The sequence below is a fragment of the Copadichromis virginalis genome, linkage group LG15 (assembly GCF_057382275.1).
Source record: "Copadichromis virginalis isolate Kocher_CV1m ecotype Utaka linkage group LG15, C_Virginalis_male_GT1.1, whole genome shotgun sequence".
In the NCBI taxonomy this organism is placed as follows: Eukaryota; Metazoa; Chordata; class Actinopteri; order Cichliformes; family Cichlidae; genus Copadichromis; species Copadichromis virginalis.
This window is the reverse complement of record NC_140632.1, coordinates 39183514-39208040: the sequence shown is the minus strand read 5'-3', so window position 1 is coordinate 39208040 and position 24527 is coordinate 39183514. Positions and strand designations below refer to the sequence as shown.

At 41.3% G+C, this 24527-nt stretch overlaps 1 protein-coding gene across 2 annotated transcripts in view; it reads left to right on the top strand.

Moving 5' to 3' along the window:
- negr1 (neuronal growth regulator 1) overlaps positions 1-24527 on the top strand; it is a 165906-nt gene that overhangs the window by 107660 nt on the left and 33719 nt on the right. The window contains exons 5-7 of one of the 2 annotated variants that reach the window (XM_085433304.1): positions 7829-7949; positions 9854-10002; positions 22727-22768. In XM_085433304.1, the coding sequence (XP_085289430.1) occupies positions 7829-7949; positions 9854-10002; positions 22727-22768 (312 nt within the window). The remainder of the gene's footprint in view (positions 1-7828; positions 7950-9853; positions 10003-22726; positions 22769-24527) is intronic. The other variant, XM_085433305.1, reaches the window with a different exon arrangement.

The window sequence follows — 24527 nt, the reverse complement described above, 5'->3', positions numbered from 1 at the left end:
AAATGATGGTTTTATAAACAGAATGTAATTATTGTCGTTCGCCATTATTTTTAAATTTACTGTTTTAAGGCACAGTAGAATTTTTGATTAAGATGTAAAACTAGTTATTTTCTTGCATTCCTGAACAGACAGATTAGTTTTAATGGTTGATGTCGTGCTTGATTTATTAACGAGCTCTCAGAGAAGTCCAGTGTGCCGCGAATAAAAATGTTGATTACATTTCAGTGAATTCAGTGAGTTTTATTTTTTAACAGGTTTTTTGACAGATTTCTAAAAAGTATTTGTGTTTTCTCTTTTTAACTAATTTGTTAAGCCCTGTATACAAAACTTTTCTCCAGGAGCCAGGAGGCTTGTCAAGTTAAAAGGCATCAATTACTAAAAGGTTGAGGTGAATGTATGTAAGAGTTTGCATGTATAATTTTTACCCTATGTGGATTAGAGAAAATGCAAAATAATTTCAAACTCGTGGACCCAGTTTGTTTGTTTTTAACCATTGAAGATGTGTGCTGTACACAGTTCAAAGAAACGATTGAAAGCCCAAAATTCCCATTATATTCATGCCCACGGTGAGCGTATACAAACTTCTGACCGCGTGTAATTTTGTATGACAGCATCCCTCGATTCAGGCTAAAGCTTTAACCAGTTCAGGTTTGTCTTCCTTTTTAATATCACTTTGGCTCCTTCGTGGCAAGCTTGCTTGTCAGAGTGAAAGCGTACCCTGTATGCTTCGGAGTTTTCCAGCCATTTTTACGCCTCCTTCCTCCTCCAGTACCCTGCAGCTGTGAATTCTGCTCACATATTCGCCATGGCTGTGATTGTAAAAAGAAGAGCACCTCGCTCTTTCCTGCTTACACTAATTGTCCAGCAAAACTGTGATCATTTTAATCACCATACACATCAGAGCTGCTGTGAGCAATTTAACCAGTGGTATTGATAGCTTTCTGAAAAAAATAAATAAATCAGAATGCAGGAGCACACTGCGAATACTTCTAATTCTTTACATCACCTGGTCTTTTGTTTGCTCCTAACCTTCCTTTCCCTCTAATACCCCAGCCGTCCAGGCCTGTTTGGAATTCAGGCCCCGGCCTGGTAGATACACCCACAACATGCTCCTCTGCTGACAGAGTGGTTGTAGGGAGTCACGACCATCTCTGATAAATAAGAGACTAAAGTTGTTTACTTGTGTTCAGTAGACACATCTTCATGACCACCCAACATTACAATGTCAAGTAATGACACTGGAGTAAACAGCTATTAGCGGCGTGTGGGCATGCTTTATTTATTTATTTATTTGATAGTTATTGAATTTACAAAGAATCATTATACACCATAACAGCTGCATAGAGGTATGCAGGATTTATTACATTTTGCAAAATGCAATGACCTACATACTGTGTGTCCATATCAGGCTCAGCGCAGCGGTGGATGGTGAGGTTGAATCAAAGGTGGAATAAACGTTCATCGCACAGTTCAATGAAAACTGGCGTCGGGAGTATTTTCAAATCAGACACGCAGTCTCCGTTGAGCGTTTGTCGACAGTTTGCCCTATCTGTTGAAATACTGTGGCTTACGATTCAAAAGAGAAGGCTTCCTAGAATTGGATTCTGATCCAATCCTAAGTAGAGTTAAAGCCAGTACCCTCAAGCTGTTTGGATGTAAATCCATCTCTCTACATCTCTCCAAAGCTCTCGTCTTGATTGCTATTTGGATTCCTTGCTGCATGAGGGGCATGAATAAATGAGCGGAAACTTGATCTTCTGCAGAATAAATGTTCTGGCTAGTACACTTCCTTTTTTTCCCTTTACTTTTAAACATTGGCATCCCATTTTAGTGACAAAATAAGTAATAATGTTGAGCGCAAGGTGAATAACATCACAGGCTTACATGAAATCGTCTATAACATGGTTATTATGTTCACACAATCGGAGATGACTTACTGCGCTCGCTCGTAACAATAGATTAATGACATTTCCGCGTGTGTCGACTGTACCATTGTCTTCATCGGAACAGCTCGCCAGCTCGTGTGTATTTAGGAAGATAGGTGAGGATTTGTGTACCTTGAGCCATTTAGTGTTAAACACAGACAATAGATTGAATCCCTGGTGTTGTCGACCCACACAGTCCTACACACTAAGCTGGTTATTTATATGCCTCGCATTGTATAAAAAGAAGGAACACAATGTTCCCTAGCTGTTCTGAATAGAAATCTTAATGAATTAATAAATCTTGGCAGTAGAACCATTCCTGACTGAGGGGGGAAAAGCAGGACAAAGAAGCCCACAGATGGCAGTGGGGAACAGTGTCTCTGTGTGTAAGCTGACAAGTCATGCACTGATGAGTCCATTTCTTAATTGCAATGAAAACTCATTTTCAAATCTGGCTGAAGAGGTAGGGTTATTAATTGATCTTTTAATTAAAAAGCCTGCGTTCTCCGGGTTCTCTTGGCAAACAATAGTATGTAGCTAAATAAATCATATTCATCCTTGAAGCACACCAATTAATCATCAATTGTCACACGAGGATTGTTTAAGGGACGCTACTCAGCGAAGCCTTGTACATTAAGGTGTTTTGCTTTGTGAGCAAACCCTGTCCATTAATAAAGGTCACACTTGTTATGTATCTTTAAAGTGTGTGTATTTGTACAGTTTGCATAGACATTTGGAGACATCGGCTTTGTTTTGATAATGCAGATGTAATGGCTTTTGGTTCGTGATCGATCCGTAACTGCCCATTTGTCACCTGCCAGAGCCTTACACTCCTCATTTTTCTGCCATGCTTGTACTATTCCTGGACCCAACCGCTCACCCCCATCTGGTGGAGCCACCGTGACTTTAGGCATGATTTACAGCACCACCCCAGCATTCCCTAGACATTAAATTACCTGGATTATTGGGGCTTCATGGTTTTTAGTGCACTGCTTTGCATTACTCTCCAAAATCCGGATGGTGTATAGCACAATATATGATGATATAAGATATGCCAGCAAGGTAAAAATTGGACTTATTGGATTGTACTGGGTTTTATGGTTGTGATCTGTCTTAACAGATCGCAGTGCCAAGGTCCAAATTGGGAGAACTTGATAATATTGATATGCATATAAAATTATAGCATTTTGCAATACCTGCAATGCTATAAGAGAGATTTTTCTATATTAGAAATCGCTGAAAGACAATTATTGGACCCAAATTGCTTTTTGAATTTGTCCATTTGCAGAAATACAACTGGCCTTCAAGAAAAGCTTTGTATTCTTAGTTACCGCTCTTGGAGTTTTGCAGCCTGTAGTGCTCGTATTGTATGCTGGCCAGTGGGATGATGCATTTACATGGTTCAAGTTTTCAAATTAAGTGCAGCAAATAGAAAAATGCTTAAAAACATTTGACTTTGCCTTTGCAAATAACCAACATCAGTTCCAACTCCACACTTTTTTGAATACACGGCATGTTGCACGACTGGATCGCTGGTATTATTATTATACTGCGCTCTGTATTTAGAGCTGTGCTGTGGAACGGATGAGCACCTGAAGTGCCTAACATTTTTAACAGCACATTTTTCAATCCTTTCATTGTCTTCGTTTGATTTTTTTATCTGAGCATTTTAACCAACTACTGATGGAGAACAGTAAACCTAATTAACTATAAAAATAGGAAATCCTTTGAGTCTAATGAAGAAAGCACAGTGTTCATTTGACAAATAGCTGATCCAGCTGGTAATATATTAAAGGGAACACAGCAAAATAATCCAGAGAGGAAATGCACATTTAGAAAAACAATTTTCCAGCAGTTTTGTGGTTTGTAGTTCAGGGTCTATCCCTGGGTCCGAATGGATGTTTAAAGATATGCACATAAGCTTGATTGGTCAGCGTACCATAAAAGCAGTGAGTGTGTGTTACATTTTTCACAGAAAGATTATTTGCTAAACACGTCTGCAATGCTCGATTCAGTCAAATCCAGATAGTCTGAACAGTGTAGGTAATCATTTTATTAGAATCGTGGTTGTTTCTCAGTTACTTTTCATAAAACCTCTCCATGCAGGGCGGCCATGAAAAAACCCTCCATGCAGGAAAAACCCTCCTGGTATAATAAGAATGAAATAAATAAAAATGTCTCTATGTGTGAGGTTTGAAGTATTGACTCACCTGACTGAGCCACCCTGTCCACTGTCCTAGTAACTGTACAACACGACAGCCGGGTCACCCTGGTGCTTTCAGAGCCTTCAGATAATCGATGGCCCCGCACAATACCACCAATGGAGGATTACGAGGACTTGCTAAGCCTCTGCTGGTCAGCATACTACATTGATTTTGTCATACTTGTTATTGGCTTATATTTCTGTGCTGCAGAGTACTGTTGCAATTTTCTCTGCTTCTTCTCATCTTTTTCTTTAAGTACATCTGTTCTGTAAAGCGCAGTGTCAGACACCAGACACTCTGATGTTACTTTATTATGTGCTTTAGAAACTTTTGTTTTCTTTTAGTTGCTGCAGGTTGTTACTGCTCCTCTGCAAAGCTGTCTTCGGGTGCAGTAACCACTAATGCTGGTTATGTTTAAATATAGCTCTGAAGTAATCTGTGATGTTTGAACAGATCTTTGAAGTTTCTGAAGCAGAAACATTTTGAGTTTAGACCACAGACACAAGGGTACACACACCCACAGTGCACATTCACACACAACATGCACAGGCATCCAGTCAAGGTCTACTAATACCCCCCCAGCATGGGGTTGAACATTTCATGCAGTGATAAATGAAGAGGAAGAGCCCTAGCATAACCCATTGCTTGATTCACTATCTTAAGTCCTTCAGATTATTCAGCAGAGCAACAAAAGAGGGAACTAATGGTATAATTGGCACACATGCAAGGACAGAAAATCAACATACGCTAGTCCTATGAATGTGCTCATTAGGATGCAGAGGAAAGGTTGGTGGAAGGGCATCCATCATCACAGAGCACACTGTGATCTTTGTGTGCCTCTCTTACATGATTTTATGACACTTGTACAAATGATCACATGCTTCGCTTTCACCTTGCCCAAATCTGTGGCATTCCACTTCATCTATCTGCGCTGACTGTCACAGGCTGCAGGGAAAGACTGTGCATGCATTGGTTCCATGCAGCTCTTCAAACCAAGGCCGTCTCACAGAAAGTACTGAATGATCAAAGGTGAAGGATTTGTAAATCTAAGCGGATAAAACACATGAATGCTATCCTGTTCCGTAGGAGTGAACCAGATTATGTCTTCGTTGAATTTCCGTTGTTTTGGGGGAGTCCGACGTGCTGGGGGTTATGTTTAGAAGCTTTTTCACTCCATACTCAGGTCTCTCCAAATGCAATTGAAAGTAAAGTCTTGCAGGCTCTTGGCCAAGTCCTTCCACTGGAAAGGGGCTTTAGCTCAGACTGACAGGTAATTATTTAAAGCTCATTGTCAGGAATATAAATAGTCCCCATCTTACTTTCAAACTTGGCTGGGCAATTTACTGCTAGCTGCAGGACTGGTCTAAAGAGCGCGAGCGTTTTCCATGTATCATATGCTTTTAATCAGAAACAGTGTGAGTGACACAAAGTAATTTTGCCCTGTCTTGTATCTGAAATGGCTGTGCATCTGCTTGGTTGTTCAGAACAGTTTTATTGTTTGTCAGGCTTTTGGAAAGTCAAGCCAAGTTTACACAATACACAATGTCAGATTGAGCTCTGTGTGATAGTGTGATTGGTTTTTCCTGTTTCTTTGCCTCAGTGTTCAGTGAAGAAGCAGGCGATCTATGAAGGTAAGCTGTCATAAAAATACCAGTGGGTTTAAGCCACTGTGTGCATTCAGCTGGGACCAGTTTAGCGTTGTCTAAAGGTGCCATTTTATTTACCCATCACAGTTTAAGCATTAATTGAATTAATATTATAACATTAAGCAGAGTATAATACAATCTTAATCATTCATCTGATGAGTTGGCTGTTTATTTTACCCTTTGATCTCCACTTGGTAAAATTGAGTCAAATGCATTGAACTAAACCTAATAGCTAATGCTGTTTGAATATTATAATGCTCATCTAAAGGTTTTACATACCAAATAAGAAAGCACAGGACAGTTACAGTTGTATTATTGATTCAGTCCCAGTAATCCCACTTTGCGTGTGCAGTGGAGTTCAGGAGTCCCGGCACATTACGCCCACTCACTCGCTTTGAATCCACTCGACAATTACCTACACATGGACTTACTGTGCTTGGCCATTAATTGGATTTTAATGTCAGTCATTATTTTGACTTCCACCTAAGAAGAAAACAAAGTGATTGGCATAAAATGCTTACACTCCCCCCTTTGTTTTTCTTTTTTCCCACTGTTACAGCCGTGCACTTTTACAACCCCCTAAAAGCTCAAACTCACTGGTTAGTTTCAGCTCAAGCCTTCGACTGAAGGAGACTCTTTGGTCAAAAAGCTCAATATCAAGGAAGCAGAACTCGCAGGGCTTCCAAAGGTGAACCTGCCCAAGTATTTTTTTTAACAGTTGCCTGCAGCTGCTTAAAAAATTCACATACACCATTGACCAGAATAACCTGGAATTTTGCTATAAGCGGGCAGCCTTATGGACTGCTGTGCACTGGGGGACCCTGGCAGGTTAAAGACCATTTAATGTTCGATCCAGCTGTGTGGGACAGCTGGATCGCATTACCCCCTTAAAGCCTGAAATATGAAATAATTGCCAGAAAATTTTTGAAAATGAAGAATTTATTGAACCATCTGACAAATTGGTTTAAAAATGATTTACATTTTAATTTCCATATACGATTTTATATTTTGTATCATATTTGCTACATCTGACTTCTTTTTTTTTAATTGCTTAAAAATATGTTTTGCAATTTATTTAGTTTTTTTAAAGAGGGGGTGGGGGCGGGGGGGATGTTACACTGATGATGTAGAAGTCTCACAAAAACCTGCATGTATCAAATATGATGCGTGCACCTCTACAGGCTGATGTCTTGAAACATCCAGGACTGCAGTGCATCAGTGAAAACAGCTTCTGACACATGCAACAACGTTTTGAGAGTGTCAAGAAAATACAACTTGTGCTTTCAAGTTTAAAGACCATCCGACTGGAGAAATCTACCAAACCCAAACTGACTTGCATACCTGTAAAAAAAGTTAAACTGATGGTATATTCATGGTGACATTATTGGGCCGTTATTAAATTTTTCATTCATTCTGGTATCACTGATCGTAGCTGTGGTCTGGTCTGCACTTGTGTTGGTTTTCTTATTCACTGTGTGACCTCTTAAACACGATGGCCCATCTCCCGAGTTTAACCTGTAGTTACATTTTAGATGAAATTTGAAATGGCCTTTTTGTTTTTGGTCTACCACTTTAATTATGTTGTCAATCTATAAAACATAAACACATTACATTATTTCAAGGCTCTGTTGCTTGAAGTGGAGGACTGGGTTGCTTTAAAAGCCATCGCTGCCTACATGACACTGGCAAAGAGATTAACACCACACTTCAGCACATGAAAGGAGTCTGATTTTGCATTCACTGAACCTGCCTCTGCCATTGAGTCTTTGAACTTCCATTAAGCCATTTATCACCATGCAGTGCAATTTATTTGAGTTTCCTAACACAGGGGATGGGTGCCCTCTCTCCTGTCCAAATATGCCTTTGTAGATTTTGAATGTTGAGCTTACACCGCGCAATGTCTGCACTGACCAGGGTGTCAGCAGTTGTCAAGTGCAGCCACCCTTTGCCATCAAAATAAGAGCATTCACCGCTGTTCTTATGCAAAGGGCTCATGGTAATGTTGTGGGTAATCTTGCTAAGATGTCTTCTTTTTATTTTTTGTTTTCTTCAGTTGCCCCATCTATCCACGACATAAAGAGCCATGGAGTCGGTCTGGGACGCACAGCCCTGCTAAGATGTGAGGCTGCTGCAATGCCTTCTCCAACATTTGAGTGGTACAAGGGTGAAAAAAGGTGAGTTCGGATTGTTTACCCCTGCATACCCGCATAGACCTTTTTTCATACCAGATTTCTTCTGCATGTCATTGAACTACAGGAACATGTGTAATCAATAAAGGAGGAAAATCACTGCCTTGCATTTAGGTGAACTTACAAGCCTCTGGTATTGTGCACGCTGTTTCACCGTGACTCTCGATGGAGCTGAGGCATTGTTAACGAAATTAGTTTCGTGTGTCCTTTTCTTGCTATGACAAGTCGACACGCCATGAAAAATGGGCCGGTAGACACAAATATAAAGAAATCCGTATGATTACCCGGGAATACTTTTTTCCCGCGGAAGTCTAAAGTCCACATCTAAATATCAAATTTTTACTGCAATCGTTCACGCTGACATTTGACAATAACGCTTGTGTTATTAGGTCACACCTTCACTTGATAGAAAATGTATTACTTCTGCTTGTTTGCTTTTTTTCCAGAGACAGTGCATTTGTTTGTTCTGCCATCCATCCAGCCTCTGGGGAGAGCGCACAAAAATGTTCCAGCGAGAGTCATTTGTGCCTTGTCCTCACCTTGCATCCTAATAAAATGTTTGCTGGCAACTGGCTTAAATCATTCGTGACACATACATCAATCAGTCTAGATTCAAGTGTCAGTTCTTGAATTTAAAAACCAAATTACCCCTATTACCCGTCATTTACCCACTCCTGGTGAGCACAATTTCAATCATCAGCTCACACTGTGCTAATTGTAATTATAGGGTGGATTCAATTTATTCAAATTGCTAAGGAGGCAAGTTGGCGTGATTCTAGGCTTTACTTAATTCAAGGACTTGTTCTTTCTGTGACTTCTTACATGGCTAAATGTTGATTTCTTATTTACTCCTCATTATGAGCAGGACATTAGTATCGGGACTTAAGCATGGAGCACGTGTAGCTGCTGTACAGCATTAACGCTGCCTTTTTCACTGCCCAATTACTCGTCATGTAAAATGAGCCCCACTCCTGATTTTGGCTGAGTGTTGATGCAGCTATAGCATTGCTGCAGATGTCGTTTCATTTGGTCGATAATGGAAGGCGTGTGGCGGCTTCTGCAAGTAAATCTTTCTCGATGCATCGCCACTTTCGCTCTCAGATGACGGAGGAGAGCATTGACTAGTTTCACGGTGAAGTAAAGAGGTGAGACACATGCTGAGATTATCAGAGAATGTTCAGCTAACATTTGAGGAAATCGCCATGGGAGAGGGAACAACAGATTTGCGGATATTTGCTGGACATAAGGTCGCACATAATGCTTCACACCCAGAGTGACTCTCAAAGCGAGTCGAGCCAAGCTCGAGATCATGGGGGGCACAGCAAGGCCAGGATAGAAGTATGTCTCCTCTCTGGAGGATTTTATGGTTTATATGTTTAAATATGAATCTGTAGCAGTACAGGCAACCGCTGAGATGAAAACAAGCTGTACCATCTACAAAAATCCCACAATCAGGATTCATAGCATATGCCTGTGCTGAGTGAATTTTAATCTCTACAGGCTGTTTAAGATCATCACGCCCACAACAGTAAACAATTTAACATTTGTCAGTTTCTTAGCACAGATGCCAGGCACAACTGTAGTAGGATTTATTATAATCCGGCCGCACCTGCAACAAAAACGATGAACAACACGTCAAGTGGCACCCAGCTGGTTCACCTCTGGGTCATTTCTCTCTCCTCGCAGTCCTTCAAAGCGTCTCTCCAAGGCAGACCAAGGGATAAATAGATCTGTTGAAGAGAGTGATGAGCCACTACACAATCTGAAAATCCACTAAAGATGACAAACATTTGCGCTGCCCTTGACTCTAGCCGTTTCCACCCCCGTTACTTTGTGTTCGGGGAGAGAAATCAAAGCATCATTTGTTGTGATTGTGTTCTGTTTTTCAGGATTATCAAGGGTCAGGGCATCGACATCAAGAGCCTCAGCTCCAGATCAGTCCTCACAGTCACCAACATGACAGAGGATCGTTACGGGAACTACACGTGCGTCGCCTCCAACAAGCTAGGGACGGCTAATGCCAGCGTGCCTCTCAATCGTAAGTTGTCATTCTACCTGCTTGTGGCTAACTGGAGTGCTGAAGAGTCAGAGGGTTGGAAGAGTGTTGTGGATGTCAGTGGGGGGTTCTCTGCCCTCAAAAGTGTTTTCATTTTTTGCTACAATTTTCTTGTTATAGAAAAAAAAGGTTTAACCCCAGTGGAAGTGGTTGCCCACAGATCACCAGTAAAAAAAAAAAAGATTATTTCCTAGACATCCGCTTTGTGAATCAGTTGTCTATTATTGTTAGACATCCTGTGTGTGTGTGTGTGTGTGTGTGTGTGTGTGTGTGTGTGTGTGTGTGTGTGTGTGTGTGTGTGTGTGTGTGTGTGTGGGTGGGTTGGTGCGTCTGCTTTTTAAGTCTACATCTGCATGTGTACTGGATAAAAACACCACCTGAAAAAGAAATTTAGGTTTGAGGCAATAGCGTCACAATTACAAAGGCAGCAACACAGGTCAATCCTGCTAAGTTGAATACCAAGTAGGAGTATGAGTCAGATTTTAAAGAGGGCTCCGAGCCAGCCCTTTCACAGCTTTTCAAAGCCCATAAGGAATCTTTCCGAGTTCCAAAAAGACCCAAATATCAGAGGCCAAACTCCTGCAGTATCACTGATAAACAGCATTTATTTCTCATAGTTAGAAGCATTCTTTTAAATAAATAAATCAGTATGTGTCCACAAAATAAATGAAGTCATCCCTGCAGAGATACTTCAGCTATGCTATTATAGCTCAAGTTTTCATTCTTTCATGCACAACTCTTCAACATTGCCACCCTGACTGAATCAATATTGCATATGAATAAATGAGGTGGCTCTGCTTTTTCATTCAGTGCTGTTGTCTGCCTGAACACAACCTTAGACCTTTCCGCTGGAGAGAGAGGCTCTGTGTTTCTAGGATGAGGCTTACACAAGGCTGTCTGTTTTCACCCCAGACCAGCACTTACCCAGGCCCCTGCTTGCTTAAGCATTCAAAACAACTAATGAAAGGGAACTGGAGATTGAAGGGGGAGAAAAACACAACGCTGCATCAAAAGCTGTTATACAGCCAAATCATACCTGTGATCTCATTCATCACTATGTTCAGCAAATACAGGAAACAAGTACATTATTTGAGAAAATGCACACTTGAAACCAGTGCTGCCAGGTAATTTGGGCTGTAACATACTGCATAAGACTGGACTCTCACACACATCACATCACCACACGCACTCGGGTTTTTCTTTATGCACACTTCCTATAATTTATAATCTTTATAATCTCTTTCTGCTATTTGCACATTTTTTACTGTAAGTTTCTAAGTTAATTTGTAAATTTTTGTAGTAACCTGTAAATTGTAAATACTGTAAAACCACTGTCATTTAATGGTTGGGTTTGCACAGCTACAAGCATTTCACCCCCATGTCATACTGTGTATGGTTGTGTGTGTGTGACAAATAAAATTTGAATTTGAATAACAGTTCTGCACATCCTCAGTTTGGCTTATGTGTCAATTTTATAGCTTTATTTGGAACAAACGATCTATGTGCTTCAGTCACATCACAGAGTTTTACAGATTTTTACCCTGAGTGAGATTTCTTTTTTTAAATCAGAGAAAATATCCTGACTAAAAAAACGAGAAATCTCTTAAAATAACAAGTAAAACACACATTCTAAGCAGTTCATTCAGTTAACTAAGCCTAACTTACTAGTTGATATACAATTTATGAAAGAAGAACAAACTCTACTAAAAACTCTACATTTCTCTCGCATATTAAGTGTAACGCACATCTATAGCACCTGTTAAACCTGAATGGTGTATTATAGTTCTGCTTTTGTGAGTATGCCAGGGTTCACCGGGTCCAAGCGATGTAAATTTTGAGCGCAAAGCTCCGTGCCGACGTGCACATGCCTACCAATTTTCTGTGACACCCATTGACACATTACACTACAACACACCAATGCATATACCCTTCAGGTGCACTTCAAGCAGACTTCAAAGAAGCATAACAAGAATGGCTACTCATCTGTGATGTCTGCAGCTCTCCATGATGGTTCCCGCAACCGAGTATAATCCCTGCCTTAGTGGTTCTACAAAGTGCCTTACAATTCACTCACACACACACACACACACACTCATACACCACTAGTAGAGGAGCACTGGACCCAAGGATGCTGTGGCTTGAGATCAAAGTTTTCTCAAACAGCAATCTTCAAAATTGAACTTTCTGACCATAATCAGCTTTTTGAAATCTGATCTGTGCGTGCCACGAGCCGCAGCTCAGAGCTGAAAGATGTAGGAAAATATAAGAAGATGTACAACGTGCAGGCACTCAGTATTAACCAGCATGTGAGTGAAAGGCTTCTAATAATGACGAGTCCAGTCGAAGCAGCTCTTGTTTGGGGACTGTGGGAGAGCATTTGTGTGGTAGACTATCATTGTATTGTTTTATGTCTCATCTTTGTGAAGCTCCGTGTTTGAATAGAGATCTTCTAGCACATAAAGATGCCGGGCTTAATCTTGTCCAGGAGGCAGAGTATAATATACAAGTCATACGTTTATATTATACCATCTGTGCATGTTTTGACAAAATATAACGCAGTGTTGTTACTGCATTTAAAAATGGAAAATAATAAGCACACTGGATAAGGTTTGGAAGGAGTGTGATGTGTTGATACTACTGATAGTTATGATTTCTAACACTTTAAGGAAAAAAATGTGATAAGTTTGGCACATCAGCATTGGGAATAATGATAATAATTCTAGAATAATAAAAACGTAACACGTGTGTCTGAATGAGGTGGCTGTGCATGCAGAAAAAATACTGTAGGATTTTACTAAATGGTAAAAAGTAATAATAATGCTACGTTGCTGGCTGTCACTTGGTGAAATCAATTGCAAAGAGGGTGCAGCACGAAAAGCCTTCCTGTGCAGCTTACTGCTACTACTGCACACATAGCTAACATGAAGACACCGACTTGTCTGTGGACGTTCTTGAAATTTGAAAAAGTCCAACGCAAACACTTTTCAAAAAGTGCAACTTTTACTTTGAAGGCGAACCTTCTCCATTTCCATTTTTCACTGCACTTTTCACCTTCACTGCTTTGAGAGTGGTTGCCAAGTGCTTGCAGACATGTCGGCGTTTTCCATGCAAACTACTGACAACTGTGGCAATGTGCAATTGACCAAAGCAGGAGGTTTTTGGTGAAACACCAAATACATCCACCAACCACTTGCCAAAGTTGCAGAAAACATACATTTCCCTCATGACCCTTCGTAGTTACCAGGGGGCCACTGAGTGATCTGTAGGCCTGTGTGAAAGGGGGCTTTAGCAATCGACTTCACAGTGACTGCCAGCAACCTCCAACAACCACTCTCAAGCAGTCCGGAAGTACATATTTCCGGTGGTTGTTGAGATGATCTTTGACAGGTTTCCTAGCAAGATTAATAAGTTTCCAATTCTTGGTTCTGTATGAGAAAACATAGATTCATAAAGGTTGGACGAGGTTGTTTGACGATGATAACCTTTCACAGTTTTGAAAGTTGCAGCAGTAGATCCGTTCTCTACACTCTAGGCTTTATCACAGTCATGATGTCTACTGACTGGAGCCGAGGGCGGCGAGGGTCAAGGTATAGATTAGGTGAAGTGAGCCATCATTTCATTTATTACAGTGAAGTTCTTCATTGATCATTAAAGTATAATTGGCCCATTTTGTCAGACTGCCCAATACACAGAATTTATCCAAAAAAAGATAAAGTTCTTAAAATGCCCTAAGGCTTATTTGCCAGTGTAGTGCTGTCGATTGTTTAATGAACAAACAACCTGAGGCCTTTTTTTTTATTTCCAGGAAAGAAATCCACTATGAGCAAACTTTTAGGAAAAATTCCGACATGTTTGATGACTCCACTTTCCGAACGCACATATTTTTAAAGCTCCGTGAATTACTTTTCAACATCTTTCATTCCTGAAAGAGCAAGACACTTCTTTTATGAAATATCTGTCTACAATACATGCATTCAGGAACGTCTTCGTGAGTTCTCCCTACTTTTTGGTGGGTGTTTGAGTTTTTCTTACACTCTTCCATTATTTTGCCCAACTGAGCGACAAAAAAAAGAGATTAAAAAAAAGCAGTGACATCGTGACTGAGGAACATCGTTTTCTCGATGTTTTACAGTGAGAGCAGTGGGAAAAAATCTATTTAATGTATTCAGTGATGAAATATGAACAGGTAAATTAAATTATTCACTAGTTTGCACTGCACTCTCTGATGATAACATTGTCCCTAGCAGGCCAGAGACTCAGACTACAAAAAGATATTTCTGTAGAGTTGGCAATTGTCAAAGGAGCACTCCACTCTCCTGTTTGTGTATGCACAAAGAACATCAAAGGCTTGTCTCAGATTCTCAAATGGATGATCTTAATGTGACACTAGCGAGGCCTCAAAGGCAGAGCGATAAAGAAACCCTCGGAATAGAAAGAGGAGGCAGCTTCCTGTGCTGCCACCCCCAACTTCTCCCCTTCTCTTTATCTCTTTGTCTGTCGTTCTATCGTGGCTTTGTCTGTCTGATTCTCTTATCTCGTTCTCTCACTCTTTTTCTCCCCCTTTCTGCGACTGTTGTCACTCATTCTTCCTTTCAATCACTCTCTTCCTCTCAGCGAGAAACACACACAGGCACACACAGAGTCTTGCCCCTCCCTTTGTCTCTCGTGATCTAGAAGAGAGGCCGTTTCCGATGTCGCTCTTAATGAGAAATGGCAAGCAGTCGCCGCAGCGCACCTCATCGCTACGTTGACGCAAATAACAAAACCCAGAGGTGAGATTTCACCACGGGTGACTTTGGGTTGCTATTTTTGAACCAGTCAATAGCTATTGATGAGCAAGGGGGGAAAGGGGTATGCATATTAGACTGAGCATCGTATATAGTGAGGTGAATTGTAAGTAGAAGAACAACGTGTGGAGGGATATTTGTGGTCATGTCCAGCTGTCTCTGTGGTTGTTTGCACTGCACTGTGAACTGAGGGTTATCCCTATTCAAAAAAGAAAAACAAGAGAAAAGGAAGTACAATAAAGCAAAACACACAAGACCTCAGAGCTCAGTGTCATTGCTCTGTTGTCAGGAATTTAAAGCTGAAAGGTCCTTATCTGTCAGTGGTGTAAATCCTTTTTGTCTTAACCTTACAGAGTCACTTTAAATCAATCCAGGAAAAGGTTTGCCATTATCGCTGATGAGATGAACTGTGACTCAGCAAAGCCTACTCCCAGAGAAAGTAAACACATTTGCCTTCAATTCAGAGCAGCCAGTGGAAGACAGATAGTTGGGTTTCTGTTTCAAATCAAATAGGGATGAAAAGCAGAATTTGCATTCTGATCTCGTCTCGCTTTCGACATGGTAGGCTCTGACTAACGCCTGGGTTTTTTTATACGAGTTAGGTGCTGTGTTTCCTCACTGTCTGCTCTATTCTGCCAGTTATGTCAGAGCGTTTTGGTTTTCGTGCTTTTAAACCATTAGTCAGGGATTGTGATCTCTTTGAGCCAAGTACCACTTTAAGCTTGTGTTAAAAAGCTGTGGTAAAACACAAACTGGGTTCTGTGGAGCAGAAAGAAAGCATATAGCCTCTTTGTCACCACTCTGCAGCACTTCTGTGCGCGTGTGTGTAAATCTTTTCATACTTTGTGAATACCACAATGCCCAGTGTCATCGGTGAATGAACAAATATCAAAGTGAAACAGCACTGGTCACAATTGTCTGTACTTTTAAACAATTGTTAAGCTACAAAGGTGTGATGGATTGGACTGGGTAATAGTTATGAATGATGCATAGAAATACCCCAAAATAACTTTTTGTCCTTCTGTATGATTTCAGTTGAAATGTGTGATTACAGACGAAGCCGAGCTCGCACAGGTTCAGTTTGCACTGATTCATTATCAGTCTCACTCTCAGTAGCTTTGCTGTGTTTTCCATATCACTCTGTAGCAAACTGAGCCGCAGTGTGCATACAACAGAAACGTAATCGCAGTTAATGAGGGTTCAGCTTTCGGCAAAAATTCTATAGTGAAACCTGCGGAGTTTAAAACCAGATCGATGCACTGGTTCCACGCTCTTTTCATTACTGAAAGAAATGTAAGGCAACGTTGCGCTGTGAGGAGTCTCGTCAAGAAAAGCGTGAGTGGGTTTGGTTTGGGAAAAGGACAACACAAAAAATGATAGATATTCCCATTAACTTTTGCCAGAACTGGCTGACCTGTCACGATCCCTGCTTCTCATCTTGGACAAGTTAATTAAGGAGTAAATAGTTTATCACCGCGCGGTTGTCAGTCAGCATCTGAAGCCACAGCATTTCCTGAGGTCACCATGCCCACGCTGACAGGGCATGGTGACCTCAGGAGCTTTTATTCACTCCTAGCATGTTTTCCTTCAGTCTTTGTTTCCTCTATAATTAGAGCTGGGCGATATGAGATTTTTTCATATCACGATATGTTTTTTTCATTTCAGGCGATAACGATATCTATCACGATATAAGCCAAATAACTATATTTGTAAGATTTAAATGTGCCGTTGCTCACAAGTAAAATGTGAAATAATCAGCAGCTTGTTTTTATTTAAATATTTATTTCCCATAATAAGTTCAACAGGGTAGATGTACTTAAGGAACATGAGACTTTTTCAGATAAATAAAGGCAAATATTGCAAACTACACAAAAGGCAGCCGCTAAAGCGTTTAAGTTTCAAAATAGAACAAACAAAACAGACTAAATTGTCAATTCCACTTAGAAACAAAATATTAATTCTAAAAATAAATCTTAGTTTGTTTTACAGAAGAACAGACAAAACTGACTAACTTTTGTCAATATCAAATAAACTGAGAACTAAAAGGAAATTCTCAATCTCTCCTTGTTGTATAGCTGAGCTTTTCAAACAGTTTTAACAGTTACTTTAGTCTGACAAAAGCCGAATGACGAATTAGCGCTTCCAGTCAGAGACTGAGGCTACGTCCACACGTACACGGGTATTTTTGAAAACGGAGATTTTCCGTTCTCGTTTTAAAAAATAATCCCGTCCACACATAAAGGCAGAAATGAAGGAAAACGCTGCTATGAACATGCCAAAGCAGCAGGTGGCGCTAGATTCCTAACCGTGCCGAAATGTCGGCCAATCAGAAGTCTAGAAGCCTCGGTGGGAAAAAGTAAACAAAGCTGGGGCATAGAAGCAGAACCGAGTCGTATGTGTGGAGGGACAGTAACTGTGTGTATATGTAAGCATTTAAACACTGCAGAGAGTAGAATTAACAGTATTGTAGAAATTCATTTCACCGAAACAATAACGTGGCGCACAGTGTGACGCATGCACCAGTTTATTGTATTTCCAGACTTGCTTTCGGCACATTTACAGTGCACGCTACTCTGTTTTTTGTCAGACTTGAAATAGCCGAAACACCTTCACACTACGGAACTTCTATGGCTCTTCCGTTCGACAATCTCTCCGGCGTTGGAACCATCATCTGTTTTCTCTTCGGTCACGCTCGGTTGATTTTTCTAGTCGGCACACTCATTTCCTCCATTACCCGCTGGCTGCTTCCCAAACAAACACACGTGCGGCTTGGCACTTGTGCTGTACGTAACAAGTCACGCGACGTGACGCTGCGGCTGTGATTGGTTCGGCTCTGCGCTAATTAGTTTGGATTGGCTGACCTTTTTTTTTTTTTTTTTTTTTTTTTTTTTTTGAGGACAAGAGTGGCGAGGTCTAAAGCGATAGCTTAATTTCTCTATCGAGTAAAAGTTATATCGCGATACATATCGTTCTATCGCCCAGCTCTATCTATAATGTTAGTATGCTATGGCTGTTTGTCTGTTGGGTTAGTTTCATTGCTTTGCTGTTGCTCTTTAATTTATAATGAGCAGGAATTATTGGCATTTAAATGCATGCGTCGATTTTCGTGCCGGTGGCTGCTCAGTTTGCTGTTGCGTCACGGAGACAAATATATATTGAGTTCCAGTCTTTCTGTTCATTTGCATGGTGTTATTAAAAAATAGGATCATATCACAGTGCTTGCCTTGTTGCTGTTATCCAGTTATAATTGGAGTATACTCAATAAATTGGTGGAATTAGTCCTTTTCCACTTGTAGTTTTGGTGCTTTTCCGTGAGCTGTTACTGTATATGGGATCCAGAGTGTATTTATATTTTGGCTCAAGATGTCATTAGGATCCTACTGTATGTTAATTTGCAAGTAATCAATATTACCGAGTAATATGTCAGATAAAAAGTGCACGCCTGCTGCAGCCTCTCATGTATAGTTTAAAATGTTTCACTTGAATCAGTGTCCCGCTGCATGATTATCAGCGGGCAGCCAGCGTGTTGTCTAAACTCCTTCTCAGGCGACAGCGTGCTCGTCGCAGTAATGTAGTTATTGGGGATTTGTGGTCGCAGCAGAATCCTCATTGCTGTTCGGGTCCATCGACAGCGCCCTCAAACAGCCGAACCTTTCTTCCTCCACATCTAACTGTATAACCTTCAGCTGTAAACGTTCACTTCCTTGACTCGGATCTCTCACTTGATGAAATGAATGAAACATGGAATTAGTTCTGGCAGAGAACTGTAATCAATCTGGAATGGCTGATTGACACCAGCTCTTATATGTCTTACAGTAATTGGCTCTTTCAGTGATTGGCTCATTTTGCAGTAGTTTATAGTAATTCAGGTGCACAGCACAGATATTACAACGTCAGCCTGATGATTGTTCCTCTGACAGCCACACCGCTAACAGCCGCAGCACCCTTTACCTTCCCGCACGCCCTCCTTGTGTCTTAATTATGATTGTTGTTTTGAAGAAGACATCATTCATGTATGTTTATGTTTATTTATGTGTTTATTAGGTGAGTTGAGCTTCATCAGCACACCCTCCCTCCCCCTCATTCATTGACAGCTCCTCAGACAGCAGAGGATTTTCAATCAAATCTAACTGTGTAACAGTTTTTAAAAAAATGTTCATGATCGTTTGTGGGCCAATAATTATTTTTAAAATGGCCAAAAATCATTGCAGGTTGTTTCTGACGGCCTCTTACTACACATACACATGAGCACTGTGTGTACACTGCACACACACATGCAGAGACACACTCTTTATGATTTTAGCCGAGGTATAACAATCACCAAGCTGGCAATCCCTATTTCAACTTCCCATTTCATGTGCTAGATGGAAGTGAACTTCGGTGAAAAGACTGAGGCTGCTCACTCCAATTTTCTGAGGAGTCCTCCAGCTTAATTGGTCAAGCTCTTATCCCCCAGCCCACCTCGGCTTAGCCCTGAAGGAGATTTTCTCCGCCTATACCTCTGCCTTCATTTCCTCCCCCCCCCCCCCCCCCCCCCCCCACCTGCTCCCCACTCCCACCTTTTGAGCAGTAATCGGAAGAGACTGATGGAGAAGAAAAAGAGTTACTCTTCCTCTCTCTGTGTCACTGCTCAGCCTCCCTCAGGCAGGAGAGACACTGCTGGCTAGTTGGTTAATGAATGTTGTGTTCATTTGTCACGCTTATCAATCACTGCATGTGTAGGTGTCATTTTGACACGTCTCCTCGTCTGCCATTGTTGTCGATGATGTCGTTCGCTCACGCACCCTGTGATTGTACCTGAGTCACGGAGCAGAGATGCAGGAAAATGTGAGCAAAAGGTGAAACCTGAAATGTGGGTGTGTGATTACAGCCTCGAACGCAGGGGAATAATATCGAGTCCAGGCGGGGATTGGATGGCTGCGGCGCATCGTGCTTCAGCCAGGTTTATTCATCCTGGTTTAAAATGACTCCTCTTTTATATTTGTCCGCATTGGTTAGAAAACAGAAGCGTGTCCTGGCAATATTGGACCGCTGATTGTTTTCCAGCATTAAAACCATTGAATAGAAGCAGCGCGACATAATTTGAGGGCATTTTTAGAGCACGCACATATGAAAAAGACACTGAATAACTTTAACGTGGCGAGGCTGCCATACGCTTTATTTTCCCCAAAAGCGCCCTTAGAGTGTTGCACCATTTACCTGTCTTTTGAATGCCTGCATTTCCATATTTAGGCAATCATAAAAGCCATTAACATTTTCCAGTTGCACTGCGATGATGTTTGGTGCTGAAGCCCAGCAGGCAGTGGAGCTTATTCCCGACAACACCCCACCCACCATTGCCGACTCCTATAGGAGGCACAAAGCACTTTATGGACATTCATCCCTGGATGAGCGATCCGAGTGTGTACCCACACACACTTGCCGCCATTAAAAATGAACAAGGGCGAATACTTAATTGGGCGGCTCACAAATGAGCACAGCCTTAAAAACGGACCATTCCATCATCATGGAGGAATAAGTGAGGAAGATGTTCATGCAGGCATGTGTCCCTGCATGAAAAATACCTTGATAATGCTCTCAAATGGAGCAGCGGAGATAAATTGGACACTTACAAAGGCTCGGGCTATATCCAAGTTTGTCTGGAATCTCCTCTTCCTATATTTTATGGCTCTAAGTACGGTTTTTACTGCGGCATTGCACAAACACGCCATATTTTATCCATGGAGGTTTAATAGGATTAGTGATAAGTTTTATTGACCCAGCCAGTAATTAATGAGTTTTGAGATTGTTGGCTCTGAAATGTGACTTTATAAACTCAGATATTGGCACAAACTCGCATACCAAAGACATTTTGTGTTTCTTTGTTAAGAATCTAACTCTGAACACATCTCATACAGGAGAAAACTCCAAGAAGTCTCTTTGGAATAGCTGCCTGCGTGCAACCCATAGAGCTAAAACGGATGTGTACAGTTTTAGTATTAACTTCTCCTTATGCTTGTAATGAGCTAAAAGTCTGAGCTGGGCTCTCTGTGAACACTGGTTCCTTCAAATCGAGTCAGATAAATCTCTCACATTATCCCTTCACAAAGAACAAAGAGAATAGCAATCCATGAAATAAAATAGCTGTGAAAACTAATGTGTTTTATCTCGCAAAAGGAGCAAGCTGCGCGAGAGGCCGACCGGCGTATACAGTATGTGAAATGATGCGTCGCTCTCCTGAATGAGAGAGAAACTCCAAGTCGGCGTGGAGCTACGAGGGAGAGATTGCATGTCAAAAGATATGTTCCACAGTAATGGAGGAGTGTCTTGAGAGCTCATGAAATGATTCAGTGGTGAATCCATGCTCAAGTATTAATCAGATAGCACCCGGCTGGCTGTTTGAAGAACTGAAAAGAAACTCTCTTCACATACCGGGTCCCCCAGGACTACTTAAAGTGGAAACATTTGTGGAAGAAAAGATGAATTCGACCATTTCCTCACCAATATACCGAGGGAAAAAGGCATATCATTTCACGTATGAATACTGATTCTTGAACAATTTCCACCTCAAATAGAATGATGAAACGACGTGAAAGCAAATGTTTTATTGTTGTTGGCATAACAGTGGCTCGGTAAAAGAGTAACACAGTGATTACACACTTGTTTGAGCGCTTCAGAAAAGCAACACAGACCACAGATTGAGAGCATGGTGGGGACTACAGCGTACCCTCTTTTGCCCCGCAGGTGAAGTGCCCATATTGAGTTCCCGTGTAAATGGATTAAAATAGAGAGACTAAGTAGCCTCTGCACTATCGCTAACGTGGCGCGGCACTGGTGGAACGACAGAAAGTCATTGTATTCCTCGTGTGAATGTTTTTAAGGCGTAATCATGGCTGCTTTGATTTCTCTTGTGACATTTAAGCTCCTCTGCTCTCATGAAGCCTTTTAGGAGGAAGGTGGCTTGTATCTTACATAGCGCCTTTGCAGGAAGTCTAAATATTTTTATAGCCTATCATGTGCGAAAAACACATGATAGCGATGCCGACTCCTGTATCGCTTTGAGTTTAGCCCTTATGGTAAAGAACAGCTTTGATTTTTGCTACACATTTCAGATTCTGCTCTCAAGTGAGTCACTGCACAAAGTGGGTACAGATTTTTCTCAAATTGAGTGCTTGTTTACCAAACAGCTATGTTAGATCAAATGGGCAGCAGTGTTTGCATTACACTGATATCTTCATACCAATTTAGTCGACAAGGTGATTGTTGAGTGTTGATACGAGATCTGCGGGGGGGGGTCGTTGCTGCATATGTGACACAAGTACAAAGATTTATGTGTCATATATACTTAAAGAGCACAAGCTAGCTGTTTAGATTGCCACACTGGATGTTACTTAATTCCATCAGCCTGAAAGCTATTCAAGATTGAGTTCCTCCCTCAGAGGAAGGTTCCCATTGTTGCTGCTTATTCTTTAGCGCCTTCTCCAAACACGATTTGGAGAGAAAAAATTAAGCCGAGTGTTGCTACTGAAAAACTACCCCCACTAAGTGCAGGTGGCCGAGTATTCCTGAAGAGAAATGAAGACTTTTCACCAGGTCACAAAATCCCTTCAGGGTTTGGGACTGGCTCCGGCTGCTGGGTTCGCCCTTGTTCTTTTTTTTGTCTTAGCAGCAATTCATGCAAATCAGAGGCAACTGGGGGGAAAGGTGCTTTTTATTAGCACGAGGAGGTTGCATCTCGCTATAGCCATCGCTCCTTAATGCACGGAGAGGATTTGTCGTCATTCCCTGTCCTTTTTTGTCCTTGCATGCATTATTATTATTATTATTATTATTTTATTTTATTTTTTAAATTTTTATTTTTTTATGTCTCCATTCTGTTAATAATACATGAATGTCCTCTTTCCCTCCCCTTCCCTCTCCCCCCCTCTCCTCCCCTGTAGCAATTATTGAACCCACCACCACTAGTGCTGTCTCAAGCCCAGGTCAGTATATGTCACCATGCTGTACACCAAATCAGCAACGTGAGCCGCTGCCTCATACTAACCTGAGCTGAAAACCGCTCCTCCATCTCGATTTATTTCAGTTGGCTGGCTGGAGTGCCTGCTGGGTGTACAGCTTCACTGTATGTCTTTTATACTCTATATTTGCATTTATTCTTTTTTTAATCTTTTGTTTTGGGGATTTTTATTTTTTGGTAATTGTTTTTTTTTTTTTGGCTTCTTCAGTCTGGCTACATTATTCTTCTTGCAGCCTTTGCCATCACACTACCCCGCCCCCTTTTTTCTGCCATTACAACCCCGCCTCCCCCACCAGCACCCCCACTTGGATCAAATAGCGTCATCAAGTGGCTGCTCCATATTCCGTTGGGTCTGATGCTTTTCATAATGCTGATGGCTTCTTTCTCTCTTTCTCTCAACAACACTCTCCTGCTCCCCGCCACTCGCTAAATGTAGTATACATGAAAGGCAGTACACCGTCGGTGGTGAAGGGCCTGTGGTTGGTTTGTTGTTTGCAAGATGGAATCTCCGCTGCGCTTGTAGTTTTCTTCCCCCCATTCCAAAAGGAGAAAAAGGGAAAACTACCTCCCCCCCCTTTCTGTCTCTCTCGTAATATTCCTCAATCATTTCCCCCTACTTTCTCTCTCTGTTCTTTCCTCTTTAAAACAGTCCTCTGGCGCCGTGCCACCCTCTTTAACCTGATCTCCTCCTAGTGCTGTTGTCAGTGCTACACTGTCGACGTCGCCCTTATTTCCCCCTCCTCACTGCATTCTGCTGCTTCCACATTCCAGCCCAGAATAATCCCCTCTGCCTGGCCGTCTCTTCTCCCTCTCTAATGGTTTTAAGCAAGTCGCAGAATGTAATCTCTCATGGTGGTTACATTATTTATATATATATTTTTTTGCTTAATTGTGCTCATGTGCACAGAAGCACACTGGCACTAAAAGCTTTCTCTGACACAGATGCGCATTGTAGACGCTGAAATGAAAACATTCTGAAATATTCTGATGTGCCCAAATGCACCTGCACTTACAGTACATACTGTACTGTAATCACACGTGAGGATTCGTATTGCACGATTTATCTCCTAGGCAGTTCTCGTGACTTTTCACCCGGCTCTGTGGAAAGATGACATTCTCTACCTGTCTGTCTGAGCCAAATATAATTATCCATGGAGATTCTGTCAGATAACAAGTTAAAATAAGCTCAGCAGCAACAAACGGTCCTGGCATGGCCCTGAACTCTCATTTGATGTAATGCTAGCAGAACAAATGACAATTTCATGGTCCAAAGGAACACCGGTGGTTTCAATCGTGGAGATAAACTCTCTCAGTGAGCCACTGTTTTTGCTTTGTTCCAAGTTGTATTTGAAGTTAATTTCTCAATGCTGCCTTCACTAACTGGCTTGGTAAAGGGAATTATTTTAGATCCCAAACATTGTATAATTAAGTTTCATAATTATTTTTTTTTTTACCAAGTTATTATCTGCTTTTATTTCCCCTATGAATGGGTTTGGGGAGATGTGGTCCCAAAATAAGAATGAAATTTCTTGTCTGTAAGGTAAAAGAATCCGAAGATCTGAAATGGGGGGAAATAAATAAATAAATCTCAGGCCCCACAGCACTTGGCAGTGTATGTTTCAGTCCATTGATCAAGGGCAAATGACAAAAACAAAATCAAATTACAAAGAGAAAACATTGTTAATAGGAAACATCCGTCACTGTGCTTTTATTTCTAACCTTGC